Source organism: Sus scrofa, chromosome 11, assembly GCF_000003025.6.
Source record: "Sus scrofa isolate TJ Tabasco breed Duroc chromosome 11, Sscrofa11.1, whole genome shotgun sequence".
NCBI classification, from domain to species: domain Eukaryota; kingdom Metazoa; phylum Chordata; class Mammalia; order Artiodactyla; family Suidae; genus Sus; species Sus scrofa.
In genome coordinates this window covers 21,084,450-21,103,903 of record NC_010453.5, presented here as the reverse complement: position 1 = coordinate 21,103,903, position 19,454 = coordinate 21,084,450, and the positions used below count along the sequence as shown (strand labels likewise).

The 19,454-nt window shown below is 40.2% G+C and overlaps 1 protein-coding gene across 1 annotated transcript in view; it reads left to right on the top strand.

Annotated features, from left to right (window-relative positions):
- The window catches only part of LRRC63 (leucine rich repeat containing 63), a 46,182-nt gene that overhangs the window by 21,708 nt on the left and 5,020 nt on the right, over window positions 1-19,454 (top strand). Inside the window, exons 6-8 of the mRNA XM_021065391.1 lie at window positions 3,533-3,669; window positions 9,324-9,407; window positions 11,744-11,983. Coding sequence (XP_020921050.1) covers window positions 3,533-3,669; window positions 9,324-9,407; window positions 11,744-11,983 — 461 coding nt within the window. The remainder of the gene's footprint in view (window positions 1-3,532; window positions 3,670-9,323; window positions 9,408-11,743; window positions 11,984-19,454) is intronic.

The window sequence follows — 19,454 nt, the reverse complement described above, 5'->3', positions numbered from 1 at the left end:
GTGTTACAGTCAGACTCTCAAATATGTTCTCATATTGTATAATGCATATAAAATAATTTATTTTTCTAATTCTGAATAAAACCTAAAATATGCTTTATCAATATATATTTTTTTCTTTTTAGGGCCAAACCTGTGGCACTTGGAAGTTCCCAGGCTAGGGTCGAATTGGAGCTGTAGCTGCCAGCATACATCACAGCTCACAGCAATGCCAGATCCTTAACCCACTGAGCAAGGCCAGGGATCAAACCTGCGTCCTCATGGATACTAGTTAAGTTGGTAATGGCTGAGTCACAATGGGAACTCCCTATAAATTCCTATCTTTTAAAATGGAAGAAATCAAAATCTAACTTTCCATCTTAAGTCACTAGAAAAAAAGAAGCAAATTAAATCTAAAGAAAGAAAAAGGAAGGAGATTATAAAAATCAGTGAAATGGGGACTGGAAAAAAAATAGAAAAAATTAATAAAATCTAAAGTTATTACTTTGAAAAGATCAACAAAATTGACTACCCTTACTTAGATCAACTGAAAAAGAAGATTCAGGAAAGATTCAAGTTACTAATATTAGGAGTGAAGGATGGGATATCATTATCAACTTTACCAAAAAAAAACTGTTTACGATTTTAAGAGAATACTGCAAATAACTGTATACCAACCAACTGGATATCGCAGATGAAAATGGACACATACCTAGGAAGACACAAGAATGAACTCAAGAACTGAGAAAATCTGAAAGGTTCTGTTAAAAAAAAAAAAGTTTCAATAGTAATTTAATTTCTTTTTTCAATAATAATTTTTAAACTTTCCATAAAGGAAATTCCAAGATCAGATAATTCCATTGCTGAATGCTACCAAATGTCTTAAAAAGAATTAACACACATCCTTTCCAAACTCTTAGAAAAAATGGGAGAGAAAATTTTATCATTCAAACTATTAAACCAGTAATACTCTGATAACCAAACCTAGACAAAGATATAGAAAGAAAAGCAAACAATAGAACAGTATCTCTTATGAATGTAGATGCAAAAATCCAAAAGCTAGTAAACCAAATTCAGCAGCATAGGATTTTATTCCATAACCAAGTGAGTTTTATTCCAGAAATTCAAACTTGGTTAAACATATTAAAAATCCATGTAGGGGGGTTCCCGTCGTGGCGCAGTGGTTAACGAGTCCGACTAGGAACCATGAGGTTGCGGGTTCTGTCCCTGCCCTTGCTCAGTGGGTTGACCATCCAGCGTTGCCGCGAGCTGTGGTGTAGGTTGCAGACGCGGCTCGGATCCAGTGTTGCTGTGGCTCTGGCGTAGGCCAGTGGCTATAGCTCCCATCCGACCCCTAGCCTGGGAAGCTCCATATGCCGCGGGAGCGGCCCAAAGAAATAGCAAAAAGACAAAAATAAATAAATAAATAAATAAAGATTGTAAATTAAAAAAAAAAAAATCCATGTAGGGAGTTCCCATTGGGGTGCAGCAGAAACGAATCCAACTGGTATCCATGAGGATGCAGGTTCAATCCCTGGCCTCGCTCAGTGGGTCACCAATCGGGCATTGCGGTGATCTGTGGTATAGGTCACAGACAAGGCTTGGATCCCATGTCGCTGTGGCTGTGGTGTAGGTGGCAGCTGTAGCTCCAATTTACCCCCTAGCCTGGACTTTCATATACTGTGGGTGTGGCCCTAAAAAAATAAAAAAATAAAAATCCATATAACGTAGTGAAGGGAGAAAAACTATGCGATTATCTCAATAGAAACAAAAAAAAGCGTTTTTTACAAAATCCAACATTTTTTCATGAAAAAAAAAATTCAATAGCTATGCATAGAAGGGGGTACCTTAAACTTGACGTCTACAAAAAACTCACAGCTAATACCATACTTAACGGTGAAAGACTGAAAGTTTCCTTCCTAAGATGAGAAATAAATGAAGACACCTAGCCACTATGTATTCAGCATCGTACTCAAGTGTCTAGCCAGGACCATTAGGCAAGAAAAAGAAATAAAAGGCATTCAGATTAAAAAGGAAGGAGTTAAACTATCACTAGTTGTAAATGACATGGTCTTGTATAGAGAAATTCTAAGGCTTTCTCTAAAACCTGTTAGGACTAATGAGTGAGTTCATTAAGGTTGCAGTGTTAAGATCTGTACACGACAACCAACCGTGTTTCTCCACATGACCAACGAACACGTCTGGCAATAAAATTAATGTTAATTCTATTTACATGAAAAAGAATCAAATATTTAGGAGTACGTTTAACAAAAGCACAAAACGTATCCTGTGAAAACTACAGAGCATTGTTAAATTAAAAGAGACATCCGTAGATGGCAATACATCCCATGTTCATGGATCTGAAGATTTAATACTGTTACGATGCCACCATCTGCAACTTGATCTACAGAGTCCCTGCACTCTATGAAAACGACAAGTTGCCTTTTTTTCAGAATTTGACTGGCCGATCCTAAAGTTTTTATGAAACTGCAAGGGATTCCAAATAGCCAAAACAATCCTGAAAAAACAAACTTGGGGGACTGAAACTTTCTGATGGCAAGAATGAGCAAGCTCTACTCCACCAATATTAAATCTTTATGATATAAAAGGTCCAATTTAATGCTAAAGAGAGCTAACGCAAAACGCACTATAGCCACAGCAACACAGGATCCAAGCAGTGTCTGCAAACCACCCCACAGCTCAGGCAATGCTGGATTCTTAACCTATTGAGTGAGGCCAGGGATCGAATGCATCCTCATGGATACTACTCAGGTTCATTAACTGCTGAGCCACAACAGGAATGCCTCTATTTTTAAATTTCATAAGAAAGGTCAGTATATATAAAATTACTGTGACATCAGAGTAAAACGAGCTGGCTAAGGAATCCGACACCCTATTGGTCACTAAGGTTAATTCCACTTATTTTCCTGCAGGTATCTCCTACATTCCTCAGTCTGCACATAGTTGCTTCTTATGAAACCATGACCTTGATCAAACAGGATCATTTTTTCCATTTAGAAAAGGAACATTCTTTTCTTTTTTTTTTTTTTTTTTTTTTTTTGTCTTTTTGCCTTTGTTTGAGCCGCTCCCGAAGCATATGGAGGTTCCCAGGCTAGGGGTCGAATTGGAGCTGTAGCCGCTGGCCTACACCAGAGCCTCAACAACTCAGGATCCGAGCCACGTCTGCGACCTAAGCCACAGCCCACGACAACGCCGGATCCTTAACCCACTGAGCAAGGCCAGGGATCGAACCCGCAACCTCATGGTTCCTAGTCGGATTCCTTAACCACTGAGCCACGATGGGAACTCCAAAAAAAAGGAACATTCTTTAATCAAGGGTATAGTGTAATCAAGTTACACTATCTTACCATGTAATTCATATTAATGCTGGTCAGTTATCCTGAAAGCTTACCAAAAATATTTACTGAGATATATGAAATACAGCCATTTAGTGTTAACTTGACTGCATTAGTCCAATGGTTTATAAAATGTAGCAAATAGAGATCTGCATACTTTACTAGTCTACTCATGTTTGTTTCTCTTTTCTGCTCCTCAGGTATTTTGTCTTGAAAATTTACAAATACTGATCCTGAGAAACAATCCTATCAAAGAAATTCCTTCTACGATTCAACAACTTAAGTTCCTTAAGTCTTTCAACATTGCCTTTAATTTGATTACTACTCTTCCACCTGGGTAAGGCTGACAGTCTGAGATCATAAACACAGAAAATCAAGAACTTATAATTTAGAAAAGGATCAATTTCCCTTTTGAAAGCAGCTAGCTACTTCTTAGCCACTTGATAATTCTTATTCTGTTCCAATTAGCTGATTTGCTTTCTATTATTGTGTTAAAAGGATCCTATGGGTTACACAGATGGCAGTTAATCTGGGGCTAGTTAATACACATCCAGACATCCAGACATCCATTATCTGACTACAGATTCAATCATATAAAGCTCAGGTGAGAACCTTATAGCGAACTCTTTTTTTTTTTTTTTTTTTTTCCTTTCCCCTTTGGCTGCACCAGCAGCACATGAAATTTCCGGAGCCAAGGATGGAGAGAACTCACGCCACAGCAACGACCGAGGCCACTGCAGTCACAATGCTGGATCCTTAACCCACTGTGCCACAAGGGAACTCCAAGAACCTTATACCTAACTTTTGGTAGCCTTTTTGTATGTGTAAAGCATACTGAACTTGAAATTAGAAATTCTAGCCTATTCAAAGTTGAGAATTACCTATTTGATCTGTAGAAAGTCCATTCTAGGCTTCAACTTCCTCATCTGCAAACTAGGAAATTACTTGTACGATATCTAAAATCCTTTAAATGCTAACAGAAATGTCAGTATCCAGGTATAAAAGAAGTTTTTCTTCCCACATATGGACTGGTAATCATTTATTTAATTGCTAAGGAAAATTCTGAACCAAAAACTTAACCAAATGCCAAAAGAAGATATCTCTTTCAGTTAGATTTTAGCAAATTGAATGTAGGTTAAGGGCAAAAAGTTAAAAGCATAGGGACTCTTCAATAGTTGAATAACATTTTGCAAAAGAAGATTCGAAAAGTAATTAAGTGCATCAAAATTCATTTATAAAGTTGTTAATAATTAACAGCACTGTTTATAATTAACAGTCCAACAAAATCTACATTCATACACTGTAAAACTATTTGGTCATTAAAAAAAATTTTTTTTAATGGCCACACCTGCTGCATATGGGCATCCCCTGCCAGGGACTGAATCTAAGCTGCACCTGCGACCTATGTCACAGCTGTGGCAACTCCCCGATCCTTTAATCCACTGTGTTGGGCCAGGGATCAAACCCACACCTCCACAGCGACCCAAGCTGCTGTAGTTGGATTCTTAACCCACTGTGCCACAGCAAGAACTCCTGAAAAAAAAATTTTTTAAGTATGTAAAAATTCCTGCTGTATAGCACAGGGAACTATTTCCAATCACTTGTGATAGACCATGATAGAAGATAATGTAAGAAAAAGAATGTATACATATACATATATATGTGTATATATACAAAACTGGGTCACTTTGCTGTACAGAAGAATTTAACAGAACATTGTAAATCAACTATAATAAAAAAAATTTGAAATGGGGTTCCTGTCATGGCTCAGTGGAAAGGAATCTGACTAGCACCCATGAGGATGCAGGTTCGATCCCTGGCCTCGCTCAGTGGGTTAAGGATCCGGTGCTGCTGTGAGCTGTGGTGTAGGTCACAGACTCAGCTTGGATCTGGCGTTGCTGTAGCTGTGGTATAGGCCGGCCACTGCAGCTCAGATTCAGCCCCTAGCCCAGGAACCTCCATATGGCCCCAGTATAGCCCTACAAAGACCAAAAAAATAAAAAATAAAGTATGTAAAAATGATATCATTTCTGTGTAAAAATACATATATACACATTAGACATTACATATAAAACATAAAAAAGAAGGAATAAACACTAAAGAAGTAAAGGTGTTGCACTATCCTCACTGCTGGACTCACCTCTGTTTTTTCCACAGTAACATACGCTCTGCTGCCTTGATACTAGAATCAGCCATTTCTCTAAGGAAATCCTGTTTCCTTTTATGGAAGATGGGATTTAAACACCAAGATCTGGGTGGTGGATATTCTCACTGATGTTGGGATGCTATTGCTTTCAGACATTCTCAGAGGACAGTGATAAGTAATTTATGTATGTATACTAACCTGCGTGTACACACGTCTGTCACTGTTACTGTACACACACACACAACTCACTCCCTGAAGTTAGGCAGACATAACTGTAACAAACATTAAAAAAAAAAAGAAAAAAGTTATTATCTTTTCCTCATGGATGGCAGGAGGAAAATAACATAGAAAGTAGCTACATTTAAAAACAAACAAACAGGAATTCCCATCATGGCTCAGTGGTTAAGGAATCCGACTAGGAACCATGAGGTTGCGGGTTCGATCCCTGGCCTTGCTCAGTGGGTTAAGGATCCGGCGTTGCCGTGAGCTGTGGTGTAGGTTGCAGATGCGGCTCGGATCCCGCGTTGCTGGGGCTCTGGCGTAGGCCGGTGGCTACAGCTCTGATTCGACCCCTAGCCTGGGAACCTCCATATGCTGCGGGAGCAGCCTTAGAAAAGGCAAAAAGACAATAAATAAATAAATAAATAAATACAAAAAAACAAAAAAAACAAGAGAAAAAAAGAAAATGGCTAATTTTACCTAATAGAATCAAATGTTTGCCTTGCTTTTTTGATGCCATTTGACTTAATTAGCTAGCGTGTTCCTTGGTAAAGAGAAACTGTTCAGGAGTTCCTGTCGTGGCGCAGCAGAAATCCGACTAGGAACCATGAGGTTGTACGTTCGATCCCTGGCCTAGGATCCAGCATGGCTCGGATCTTGCGCTGCTGTGGCTGTGGTGTAGGCAGCTGTAGCTCTTATTCGACCCCTAGCCTGGGAATCTCCATGTGCCTCATGTGAGGCCCTAAAAAGAAAAAAAAAAAAAAAAAAAAAAAAACTGTTTAGAATAAACTTAAGAACATACTTGTGAACCCTGAAGTAAGAAATGACTCTGGAAATGCCCACATTTATTTTCCCAAGTTGCTAGTGATTAAAAAGATAGGGATTGGACGACTTTGTACATCTGAAGAGTTATATCTGATTTCACATTAACTTGGCTGAACTACTCAACTTCTTGTAGCTTCCTTTTTTGGGGGTTGTAAATAATATTAACATTGCTGTTGTCCAGTGATAGATCATTCTAAACTGCTAGGAACACACAGTAGGCTCTCAAAAGGTAATATTTATATCATTGCAGTGGTAATTAATGTTATCACATGCAACTTTAGCTAGCCCAGTCTTCCAAGCTAGGCTCCAGTTTAAGCAGCTCAATAATGTGCCAATAAAGACAGCAATGAAATAAATGTAAAAACTGTGATAGGGAGTTCCCGTCGCAGTGGTTAACGAATCCGACTAGGAACCATGAGGTTGCGGGTTCGGTCCCTGCCCTTGCTCAGTGGGTTAACGATCCGGCGTTGCCGTGAGCTGTGGTGTAGGCTGCAGACGCGGCTCGGATCCTGCGTTGCTGTGGCTCTGGTGTAGGCTGGCGGCCACAGCTCCAATTAGACCCCTAGCCTGGGAACCTCCATATGCCGCAGGAGCGGCCCAAGAAATAGCAAAAAGACAAAAAAATAAATTAAAAAAAAATTTAAAAAATAAAAATAAAAATTATAGTTGATTTACAATGTTCTGTAAATCTCTCCCATACAGCAAAGGGACCCAGTCACATATACATATATACATTCTTTTTCTCACATTATCCTCCATCGTGCTCCATCACAAGGGACTAGATACAGTTCCCTGTGCTAGACAGCAGGACCTCATTGCTTATCCACTCCAAAGGCACTAGTTTACATCTTCCAACCCCAAACTCCCAGTTCACCCCACTCCCTTCCCCCTCCCTCTTGGCAAACACAAGTCTGTTCTCCAGTCCATGAGTTTTTTCTTTTCTATACATAGGTTTATTTGTGTCATATACTAGATTGCAGATATAAGGATAATTAATGCTATTACACGCAACTTTAGCATGTTAGGTATTTGTCTTTCTAACTGACTTCGCTTAGTATGAGAATCTCTAGTTCCATCCATGTTGCTGTAAATGGCATTATTTTGTTCTTTTTTATGGCTGTGTAGTATTCCATTGTGTCTACATATATCACATTTTGATGTGCTAGGCACCATGCAAAGCACTGGATGTATGAAAACATAAAGATGAACCCTTGGCCTCCAGAATGTCATGGTTTAGTGGACAGATATTTATCACACACTGTGATAAGTTCTATGGCAGAGGTAAGCAGGAAAGTGCAGAAGAGGCAGTGCATCCAATCTGAAAGATCAGGAAGAGTTCCTTGGAAGAGGTGACATCTAAGCCAAGAGTTAAAAAATGAAGACATAGATCAAAGAATCAGGTTTGGGGGAATTGGAGATATGTGAGAACTGGCTAATTCTGGGAAATTTAGCAATTAAATTCTGGACCAGGGGTGAATGTGGGGCAGTGTGAGAGGTGAGCTGGCCAATGTAGTCTGGGGCCAGATCATAAGAATCATTATATGCCACATTAAAAGAGCAGGGAGTTAATGAAATATTGTGCTCATGATGCTTCAGTTAATAATCATGCGATGTTTCATCTCTTACTTTAGGGAACACGGGAAGGCTTTAAAAAGAGCACTGACAGGGGAATATTTACTAGGGATTTTGGTGACTGTCATTCCAGTCATCAAGAAGCAACCCCCCCCAGCCCCCCCCCACACTCCGCCGCCGCCAGGAGGCAGGGCTCTCTGTGTCAGTCTTTGTGTTCTTTGGCTCTTACTTTCAAGTACTTCACTAAATGGAAAGACAGACCAAAGATATGTCACCTGGAAAATCTTAGTGCAACTGCACGGATTTGAATCGTGTCCCACAAACACTCATGTCCGTGCAGAACCTGAGATTGCAACCTTATCTGGAAACGGGATCTTTGCAGATGTAACTAGTTAACCTGAGGTCACACTGGATTTTAAGGTGGGCTCTAAATCCAATAAACGGTGGCCCTATAAGAAGGCCATGGAGTTCCCACTGTGGCACAAAGAGATCGGTAGCCTCCCTGCAGTACCAGGACACAAGTTCGATCCCCGGCCCGGCACAGTGGGTTAAAGGATCCAGCGTTGCCACAGCCGAGGCGCAGGGTTGCAACTGCAACTCAGATCTTATTCCCAGCCCAGGAACTCCATATGCCGTGGGGCGGTCAAAAGCGAAAAACAAAAAAATTAAAAATACAAAAAGAAGGCCATGTAGAGACAAAGGTGGAGACTGGAGTTTTGCTGCCATAAACTAAGAGACAAAGATTGCTGCTGCCCCCTAGAAGCTAGAAGAGAAGCCAGGGAGAGCGTCTCCCTCACAGCCTCCACAAGAACCAACCCTGCTCACACCTTGATTTCGGATTTCTGGCTGCCTGAACCGTGAGAGAATCCATTTCTTTTGTTCTAAGCCACCCAGACTGTGGTAATCTGCCACGTCAGCCCTAGGAAGCAAATACAGCAACCAAGAAGAAAATGTACCTATGAAAGTTGTCAGGAATTTCTTTTTCTTTTAGATGGGATTCTATCCACTCCAAACATCTCAAACCAGTCTTAAGGGATCATCATTTTTTTTTAGGAAACTTCATGGTAATTATACCATCTAGAGTGAAAAAAGAAAGTCTCTAAGTTTCAAGATCTGAGAAAAATAGTTTCTCTCCACTTCTACCTATTGGCTGAAGAATTAAACTATTTATGCCCAGTAATGATGAACAGATAATCATTTTTACAATGCATTTTCTCTTTCTATTTAAGGTTATTTTGCTTGTTTAATCTTGAAGAACTCGATATTTCCTACAATAGCATTGCTTTTATTCCAAATGAAATCCAGAAACTCAGGTATTTTGAAAGTAGTAAGTACTCAGCAGACATGTGTCCCCTAAGGATCTATTTGGTGATGACTGTGATGGAGAAAATTGAGTCCTTTCACTTATTTAATATCAGGAAACATAATACTTGAAGCATAAAGTTTGCCAAAATGTACTTGGGGTGGCCATTGTGTACTATTTTTAAGAGATCACATTTTCAGTAATTATTTCAAAGATAGTACTAGAGTTCCCGTTGTGGCTCAGCTGCAACAAACCCGACTGGTATCCATGAGAGGTTGTAGGTTCGATCCCTGGACTCACTCACTGGGTTAAAGGATCCAGCGTTGCCGTGAGCTGTGGCTTAGGTCACAGATGCAGCTCCAATTCAACCCCTAGCCTGGGAACTTCCATATGCCCTGCGTGCAACCCCCACCCCTCAAAAAAGATAGTACTGCTGACCACTTAAATGACAAGCTGCTTTTGCCCATTTATCTGTGTGTGCACCTGTAATTCTTTTTTTTTTTTTTTTTTGTCTTTTTGCCATTTCTTTGGGCCGCTCCCTCGGCATATGGAGGTTCCCAGGCTAGGGGTCTAACCGGAGCTGTAGCCACCGGCCTACGCCAGAGCCACAGCAACGCGGGATCCGAGCCGCGTCTGCAACCTACACCACAGCTCACGGCAACGCCGGATCGTTAACCCACTGAGCAAGGGCAGGGACCGAACCCGCAACCTCATGGTTCCTAGTCGGATTCGTTAACCACTGCGCCACGACGGGAACTCCTGTAATTCTTATAAGTTTATTTTTTGTAAGGAAATACATATATACAAAATGCTAATAATACACAGTGCTATAACACTAAGCTCCAATTCCTTCTCACACTAATTTTTGAAAGTCTCTTAAGCTTATTTCTGTCCTAGGTCAGTACCATACAATTTTCATTATGACTTTAGAATAATATTTCATAATCAGTAGGGAGATTATCTTTCAATAACAGTGTCTTTCAATTGGGATCTTTAAGGTCATTTAATACAATACTAAGACTCTCTTCTTCCCCCCCGAAATATAAAATTGTATTGCTTCTATGAATGTACTACTTTCTGTAATTTTCATTTCTAATTGACTATTACCAGACAGAATAGAGAAATGGAGAGTTGAACAAAATAGAGAAAGTTATTTACTTCTTCACATTAATTTAAAAATATACTATGTAAACAGGAGTTCCCGTCGTGTCTCAGTGGTTAACGAACACAGCTAATATCCATGAGGACGCAGGTTCGATCCCTGGCCTCGCTCAGTGGGTTAGGGATCTGGTGTTGCCCTGAGCTGTGGTGTAGGTCACAGACACGGCTCAGATCTGGCCTTGCTATGGCTGTGGTGTAGGCCGGCAGCTGCAGCTCCAATTCGAGGCCCAGTCTGAGAACTTGCATATGCCAAGGGTACAACCCTAAAAAGTCAAAAAAAAAAAAAAAAAAAAAGGAAAAAAAGAAAGAAAAATATACTATGTAAACAAATTATCTTAGTTCTGGTTGAATTTTATTAAATTCTATTTGGTTTTTCTAGGAGCATTATCTTCAGTAAAATGAGATCATTTTATATCTGCTTTTCTAATATTTATACCAATTATTTAATATCCCATGTAAAAATTTTTATATTTTAATAGAATTCAGCCTGTTCACATTTGTTATGACTTACATATTTAATTTTTTGCCGTCTGTTTTATTTCGTATTTACTATTTATTCACTTTCACCTTTTTATATTTTTTTTCAGGATGCTATTTATTCTCTTTTTTTCTCCCTTGTTAATTCTGGAACTCCACTGAACTTTCCCAGTCCACTACAGGCTCTCTTTCCTTCCCCAAAACTCAAACATATATTTATTTAATATTTTATAAAGCAAGATAAAAGCTACTTCCCCCAAACGGATGGTCTGTCTCCCCACTGCTGTCTTCCACCAAGAGTGGAGACCTTTAGAAAACTTGAATGAGAAAAAAAGTGTTGATGTTTAATCTGTCTACGAAAATAAAGTTTTCTTTATATCATTATACCATATTATATTTTATGTAGTATAACATTCATTCTTCCTTCCATATCTGTGATTACTCCTTTTTCCATAATGATGACAGGTTGCAAAGACATAAAATATGTATTTTAACTCTATCATTTACATAAATGCATTTATTTGCATAACAACATATTGGTTCAGTCACTTTTAAAATTAATTCTCTTGATTCTAAGGAAATACTTAACACTTGGTATTTTATTATTACTAAGTTTTATACCAATTTCTGGGAACACGGGGACATATTTCTACATCGGTATTAAACCTCTGTGAATACCTTTCAAAATAGAGTTTCCTTTATTTGCAGATCCCTTGAAAGATTGATTGTTGATGGGAATGAACTGACTACTTTCCCACATGGAATTCTGAAGCTTAACCTTAAAAAAATCCTATTTGAGAATAACTTCACTAATCCCAGCTTTTGGAAAGAGAATTCTATGAATAATCCGCAACGTCTTACTCAACTTGCTTCTTGGTTCTTTTTAAAGAATAATCTACATAAATATTATCCTGTGATCCCAGTGGAAATTCAAAAGTTACTAAAATGGTGAGCAAATTCTGAAGCCCTTTTAACCAAAACACACTTTGTAGCCTTTAAAATATTCTCTTTTTTTGTCTTTGTTGTTGTTGTCGTTGTTGTTTTAGGGCCACACCTATGACACATGGACCTTCCCGGGCTGGGGGACACACTGGAGCTGCAGCTCCTGGCCTATACCACAGCCACAGCAGATCCGAGCCATGTCTGCAAATGGCTCATGGCAAGGCAAGCGACTGAGCGAGGCCAGGGATTGAACCCGCATCCTCAGGGATACTCGTCAGGTTCTTAACCCACTAAGCCACAATGGGAACTCCTAAAATATTCTTTATTACAAGGCCGGATGATACTTTTACCATACACGCACACACCAAAACATACATGCAATTCTTCAGACTGTTTCTTCTACCTCTTCAGGCACCATAATGTGGTCTGACTTCGGCCCATCTCCTAATATTCTCAAGTTATTACTTAAATCCCGTCTGAGGGGCAGGTTGCTGAGTTGTAACTGGCAACATCTAAAAAGGTGAAGCATAAGGCTTTCCTGTGAAACACCAAGGACACAGAGTGGGTTCTTCAGTCTCAGGCGCATTAGGAAAGAAAACGCCTTATTCCACCTTAACTTTGTAAAGAACAGGAATAGGGCAGAAACACAGAGAGCAAAATTTCTTCCCTCAGGGGTCAAGTGAGAATTATTCCCTAGTTCAGGACTAAGGTTCTTAAATCCCACACACTGAGTCCACTTAGGCTTATCACTTCCTTTTTAAAGAAAAAAATTATTTTAATCTTTTTAGGGTCACGCGTGGCAGCATATGGAGGTTCCCCAGCCAGGGGTAGAATCAGAGCTGTAGCCACCAGCCTACGCCACAGCCTCAGCAGCATGGGATCTGAGCCGCGTCTGCGACCTACACCACAGCTCACGGCAACACTGGATCCTTAAGCCACTGAGCCAGGCCAGGGATCGAACCTGTGTCCTCATGGATGCTAGTCAGGTTAATTTCCGCTGAGCGATGACGGGAAATCCTAGGCTTAGCACTTCCTTTCTTCAGATGGCGTGAAACTATTTTTACTGCAGGACTAGTCATCAGTGCTTGTATTACTGACTTAACAAATATTTGTTGTATGCCTAAGTAAAATGGTTTTCCAGGAGTAAATTTATTACCAAAATTTACTCAATAAAAAGGCAGAAATCCTGAGCAGACTAATAACCATTGGAGAAACTGAAAAAGATGATTTATAATCTATCCATCAAAAAAGGAACTGGGGGGAGGTCCCATCGTGGCACAGTGGTTAGGGAATCCGACTAGGAACCATGAGGTTGCGGGTTCAATCCCTGGCCTTGCTCAGTGGGTTAAGGATCCGGTGTTGCCGTGAGCTGTGGTGTGGGTCGCAGACGCGGCTTGGATCCCCTGTTGCTGTGGCTGTGGCCGTAGGCTGGTGGCTACAACTCTGATTTGACCCCTAGCCTGGGAACTTCCATATGCCGCAAGAGCGGCTCAAGGGAAAAAAAAAGGCAAAAAGACAAAAAAAAAAAAAAAAAAAAAGGAACTAGGGGCATTCCCTGGTGGCCTAATGGTTAAGGATCTGGCACTGTCATTGCTGTGATGAAGGTTCAATCCCTGGCCTGGGAATTTCCAAATGTCACAGATACGGCCAAAAAAAAAAGGAACCAGGCCCCAGAGTTTTGGTGGGGTTTTTTTGTTTGTTTGTTTTTGTTTTTTGTCTTTTTGTCTTTTCTAGGGCTGCACCCACGGCATATGGAGGTTCCCAGGCTAGAGGTCTAATCGGAGTTGTAGCTGCCAGCCTACGCCACAGCCACAGCAATGCCAGATCCGATCCGCGTCTGCGAGCTACACCACAGCTCACATCAACACTGGATCCTCAACTCACCAAGCGAGGCCAGGGATCGAACCTGCAACTTCAAGGTTCCTAGTCGTATTTGATAACCACTGAGCCACGACGGGAACTCAAGAGTTTTTAATTTTAATGCATTGAGATGCTAATGTGCATGAGATTTGAATGCACAAGGAAAGTTTGAAAAAATCACTAAAGACAAAAAAAAAAAAATTTTAAGAGAATTAAAACCTACCTAGTGAGTTCCACGTATGAAACCAAGAAATCCGAAGTCACCAGAAAGTAGGGACGCTGAACACAGCATTCCTGGGTCAAACCTGTACCCCCAAAGGGGCTGGTGGTCCCAGAGCAGTGAATACTTCCCTTTCTGCACAGCAAATGTTTTTGAGAGAAACAGCCTCAATTTAGACATTGAAGATTCCAGAAAATTAAGTTCAAATATATATTATTTCAAAATTTAAAGAAATTTTCAAATACATGAGGAAATAAACACCAAGAGTAAAAACTGGCAAAAACAATCAACAGATATAAATCTCCAAGGATCTCAGTTACTAGAATTGTGGAAAGAATATGAACCACTTACTTTCAGTGTTTAAGAAAGAAAAATATAATTTTGAACTGCTTAAGGAATAGAATAAAAAACCGTTAAATACGACCAGGCAAATATGAAAAAGAACTTTCAAATGAAATGATATTCTAGAGACTATAAAGTGTAATAGTTGAAATTAACTTGGTCCATGGGTTAAATAGACAATTATCCACATATGAAGAGAAAGCTGAAGAAACTGTTGTGTATACAGACAGGAGGTAAAAAGACAAGGACTATAAAAGGAGAAAATTGAACATACAATCAGAGTCCAGAAAGTGAGAATATATTCAAAGTCCCAACGTCGGGAGTCGTTGTTCAAAGAGATAATGACTCAATTCTCCAAAGTGATGAAAGACAGGAATTCACAGATACTGAAAACTCTACACCAGCTACGTAAGACGCTTGGTTGTGAAATTGAAGAAGATTGAAGACAAAGACTTAAAATCAGATGGGGGAGAAAGTCACAAAGAATAAAAAATCAACTGCCAGCCACAGTGGAACAATGAGTGAATAAATGTTATTTTGTGCAGCAAAACTAACTTTCAAGAGCAAGGGAAAAAACATGGCTTTTTCACATAATGAAACAGAGAATTTATCACCCAAAGATTTTTCACCTTAGTGAAACTTGCAAAGGATGTGTTTTAGAAAGAAGGAAGAGAACGCCGGAAGCATATTCTGAGATGTAAGAAGGGCTGGAGGGAAAAGAAATTACAAAATATGGAGGTAAACAAACATGATCTCTATTATCCATAAAATAACAGTAAGAACAGCAACTGCAGTGCGGTATTAAAAAGATGTAACTAAAATCAGACATCAAACAGAAATGTAATGGATAGGAGTTCCCATCGTGGCACAGCGGAGACGAATCCCACTAGGAACCATGAGGTTGCGGGTACAATCCCTGGCCTTGCAGTGGGTTGAGGATCCGGCATTGCCGTGAGCTGTGGTGTAGGTCACAGATGCGGCTCAGATCCCGAGTTGCTGTGGCTGTGGTGTAGGCCAGCAGTTGTAGCTCCAATTTGACCCCTAGCCTGGGAACCTCCATATGCCACAGGTGCGGCCCTAAAAAGCAAATAAATAAATAAATAAAAATTAAAAATGTTGCAGTTCTCACTTCAAATATAAAAAGAAATGTAATTGATAAAAAGATATCTTTTATGACAAAAGGTATAACGTACATAGAACTATATCAAGTGAAACATATCCAAGATATTTTTAGAGAAAGAGATTAAAACTTTACCAAAGTAAGTAAAGAAATCTGAATTAAATTGGAGAGACACATATTTTCAGGTACAATAAGATTTAGTGCCAATAAAAGGGGCTAGAGAAGGGGCTACTGCTGGGAAAGTAGGGAAGAGATTCAGGAACAAAATGATCTTTGAGAAGAGTCTTAGAAGTGCAGGTATTTGCAGCAACATGGATAGAACTAGAGAGTCTCATACCAAGTGAAGTAAGTCAGAAAGAGAAAGACAAATACCATAGGATATCACTTCTATCTGGAATCTAATATACGGCACAAATGAACCTTTCTACAGAAAAGAAACTCATATACATGGAGAACAGACTTGTGGTTGCCAAGGGGGAGAGGGAGGGACTGGGAGGGACTGGGAGTCTGGGGTTAATAGATGCAAACGATTGCATTTGGAGTGGATAAGCCATGAGGTCCTGCTGTCTAGCACAGAAAACTATATCTAGTCACTTGTGATGGAAAATGATGGAGGACAATATGAGAAAAAGAATGTATGTATACATGTGTGACTGGGTCACTTTGCTGTACAGTAGAAACTGACAGAACACTGTAAACCAGCTATGATGGAAAAAATACAATCATTAAACAAACATACAGGTAAAATTTACATATTTGTAAATATGTGTTGTATTGAAGGGACATTCCCGGAACAGGGAACCAACTGGGGAAATGAACCAACGTTGAATAAAAGAAGAAATGTGTGCAAAGAGAAAAGTGAATGTTCTGCCAGAACAAACCATCTATGAAGAGTAGCCACAAGGAAGTGTGAAAAGGAAGGTTGGAGCTCGTTGATGGGGACACTGAGAAACCATGGGGGGTTTCTTCTTTAGGGCACAGGAGCCAGAGTGGGACAGGAGCAGACCTAGATGGACTAGAGGAGGGGAAGGCTGGCTGGTGCTCAGTGAAATGGTCTTGTTAGGATGGTAAGGAGGGACTAAGCCACAGTAACAGACACGGGACTAAATGGGTCGGAAATAACACAAGACAAATTATGAAGGTGAAATTAACTCAAGAGCTGCCTAGGTAGGTGGAGCAAGTCAGAGAGGAGGGAGTGAAAACGACAGCAGGGTTCCATCTCATCACGGCCAACTGCAGTGATGTTAATACAGACAGAAACAATGGAGGTGGCATTTGTCACCCCATCCCATTCTCACCTTCTAAAGTCTACTCTGGGCTTTTTTTTTTTTTTTTTTTTTTTTTTTTTTTTTTGTCTTTTTGCCATTTCTTGGGCCGTTCCCGAGGCATATGGAGGTTCCCAGGCTAGAGGTCGAATTGGAGCTGTAGCCACCAGCCTACGCCAGAGCCACAGCAATGCAGGATCCGAGCCGAGTCTGCGACTTACACCACAGCTCACAGCAACGCCAGATCCTTAACCCACTGAGCAAGGCCAGGGATCGAACCCCCAACCTCATGGTTCCTAGTCGGAATCGTTAACCACTGCGCCACGACGGGAACTCCTACTCTGGGCTTTGATGCTTAAATGCCAGCTTAATTCAGAGTTAACACTTTGGCCGAGTTCTCTGGATGGCAGCGTAGCTCTGGGCTCGAAGCTGCTCCAAGCTCAGCTTCTGCAGCCACTCCAGTGACTTTGACCTGTCAGGTAGCAGCTGCTGTATTTCCTTTGGACCTCTACAATTTCTGTTCATCTTTTGCCTCCCTCAATCTGCACTTGCATTCTGTCACCTCAATCAGATGGAGACACTGCCTTTGTTGACAGCTGGGTCAGAAAACGTCATGATCCCTAGAATTTCACCTTAACTTCCTTGTGCCTGAGGATGATAGAAACGTTGAATTAGAGATACAGACAAAAGCTGCAAAAGTACTATTCATTCCACTGAACTGCAAAGCTTTGATCGTACCTAATACTTGCAAAGTCATCTTTACTAAAGATAACTCACTGTGCTTAATCTCCCATGTAATTGTATTAATACCAGTGTATTTTCTCAAAGACATATCGCTTACTCGAAGGCAGTAATAGAAATGTCAGAGGGAAAAAGGAAATAACTCAGGCCACTACACTCCCTTCTTCTGAAGCTGACATTCCCCAAGAGTTTAGGTGTCCTGCTCAACCAAAAATTTTGTTCTCTTTATCTTTTCAACACAAGTATTTAAGAGACGAATATTTGGGGACAGTACTCAGAGCTTTCTGAGATGCTGTTCCCAGGTTATACTCCTCCATTTGGCTCAAAGAAAATATTCCCCCCAAAAGAATATTTACTACTAATGTTATAATGAAAATTATCCCTGCCCACATCTTCCCCCCTTTACCGCCAGAGACACCTAATGCCAAACTCTGTTTCCAAGTTTCTTCTGGTATTTGCTCCCAAATTTTCAAAACTTTATTTTCAACTGGGGTAAAATACACATAAGATTTACCCATCTTAACCATTTTAAAGGGTATATTTTTATTTCTGTGGAACCAATCTCCAGAATTCTTTTCATCCTGCAAGCCTGGAATGGGTCTTCATACCCACTAAAGATCAACTCCCCACTTCGCCCTCCCCCTCGGCTTCTGGAAAACACCCTTCTATCTTCTCTATGAATCTGACTACTCTAGAACTCCCATATAAGTGGAATCATAAACCATTAGTCTTTTTACATGTGCGATCAGCTTATATCAGTGAGTATAGTGTCCTCAAGGTTCATCCATGTTGTATCATGTCAGAATTGCCTTCCTTTGGGTGGGTGGGTGGGTGTGTGTGTGTGTTGCAGCAAGTTTTTTTTGTAAGATTTTTATTTTTTCTATTATACTTGATTTACAACGTTCTGTCAATTTCTGCTGTACAGCAGTGACCCAGTCACACACACACACACACACACACATATATATATATTCTTCTTCTTCTTCTTTTTTTTTTTTTTTTTTTGTCTTTTTACCTTTTCTAGGGCCGTTCCCATGGCATATAGAGGTTCCCAGGCTAGGCGTCTAATCAGAGCTGTAGCTGCCAGCCTACGCCAGAGCCACAGCAACTCGGGATCTGAGCCGCGTCTGCAGCCTACACCACAACTCATGGCAACACCGGGTCCTTAACTCACTGAGCAAGGCTAGGGATTGAACCTGCAACCTCATGGTTCCTAGTCGGATTCGTTAACCACTGAGTCACGACGGGAACTCCTATATATTCTTTTACTCACATTATTTTCCATCATGTTCCATCACAAGTGACTAGATATAGTTCCCTATGCTTATAGAGCAGGATCTCATTGCTTATCCACTCCAAATGCAATCATTTGAATCTACTAACCCCAAACTCCCAGTCCATCCCACTCCCTTCCCCTCCCACTTGGCAAACACAAGTCTGTTCTCCAGTCCATGAATTTGTTTATTTTCTGTAGAAAGGTTCATTTGTGCCTTATATTAGATTCCAGACATGATATCATATGGTATTTGTCTTTCTCTTTCTGACTTACTTCTCTCAGTATGAGACGCTCTAGTTCCATCCATGTTGCTGCAAATGACATTATTTTGTTCTTTTTATGGCTGAGTAGTATTCTATTGTGTATATATACCACATCGTCTTGATCCATTCATCTGCTGATGGACATTTAAGCTGTTTCTATGTCTTGGCTATTGTAAATAGTGCTGCAGTGAACACAGAGGTACATGTAACTTTTTCAAGGAAAGTTTTGTCCAGATATATGCCCAGGAGTGGAATAGAATGGCCTTCCTTTTTAAGGCTGAATAAAATTCCACTGTATAAATATTTTATTTATCTGTTAATGGACATTTTCAATGCTTCCACCTTTTGGCTATTGTGAATGATGCTGCTTTGAACATGGGCATGCAAATA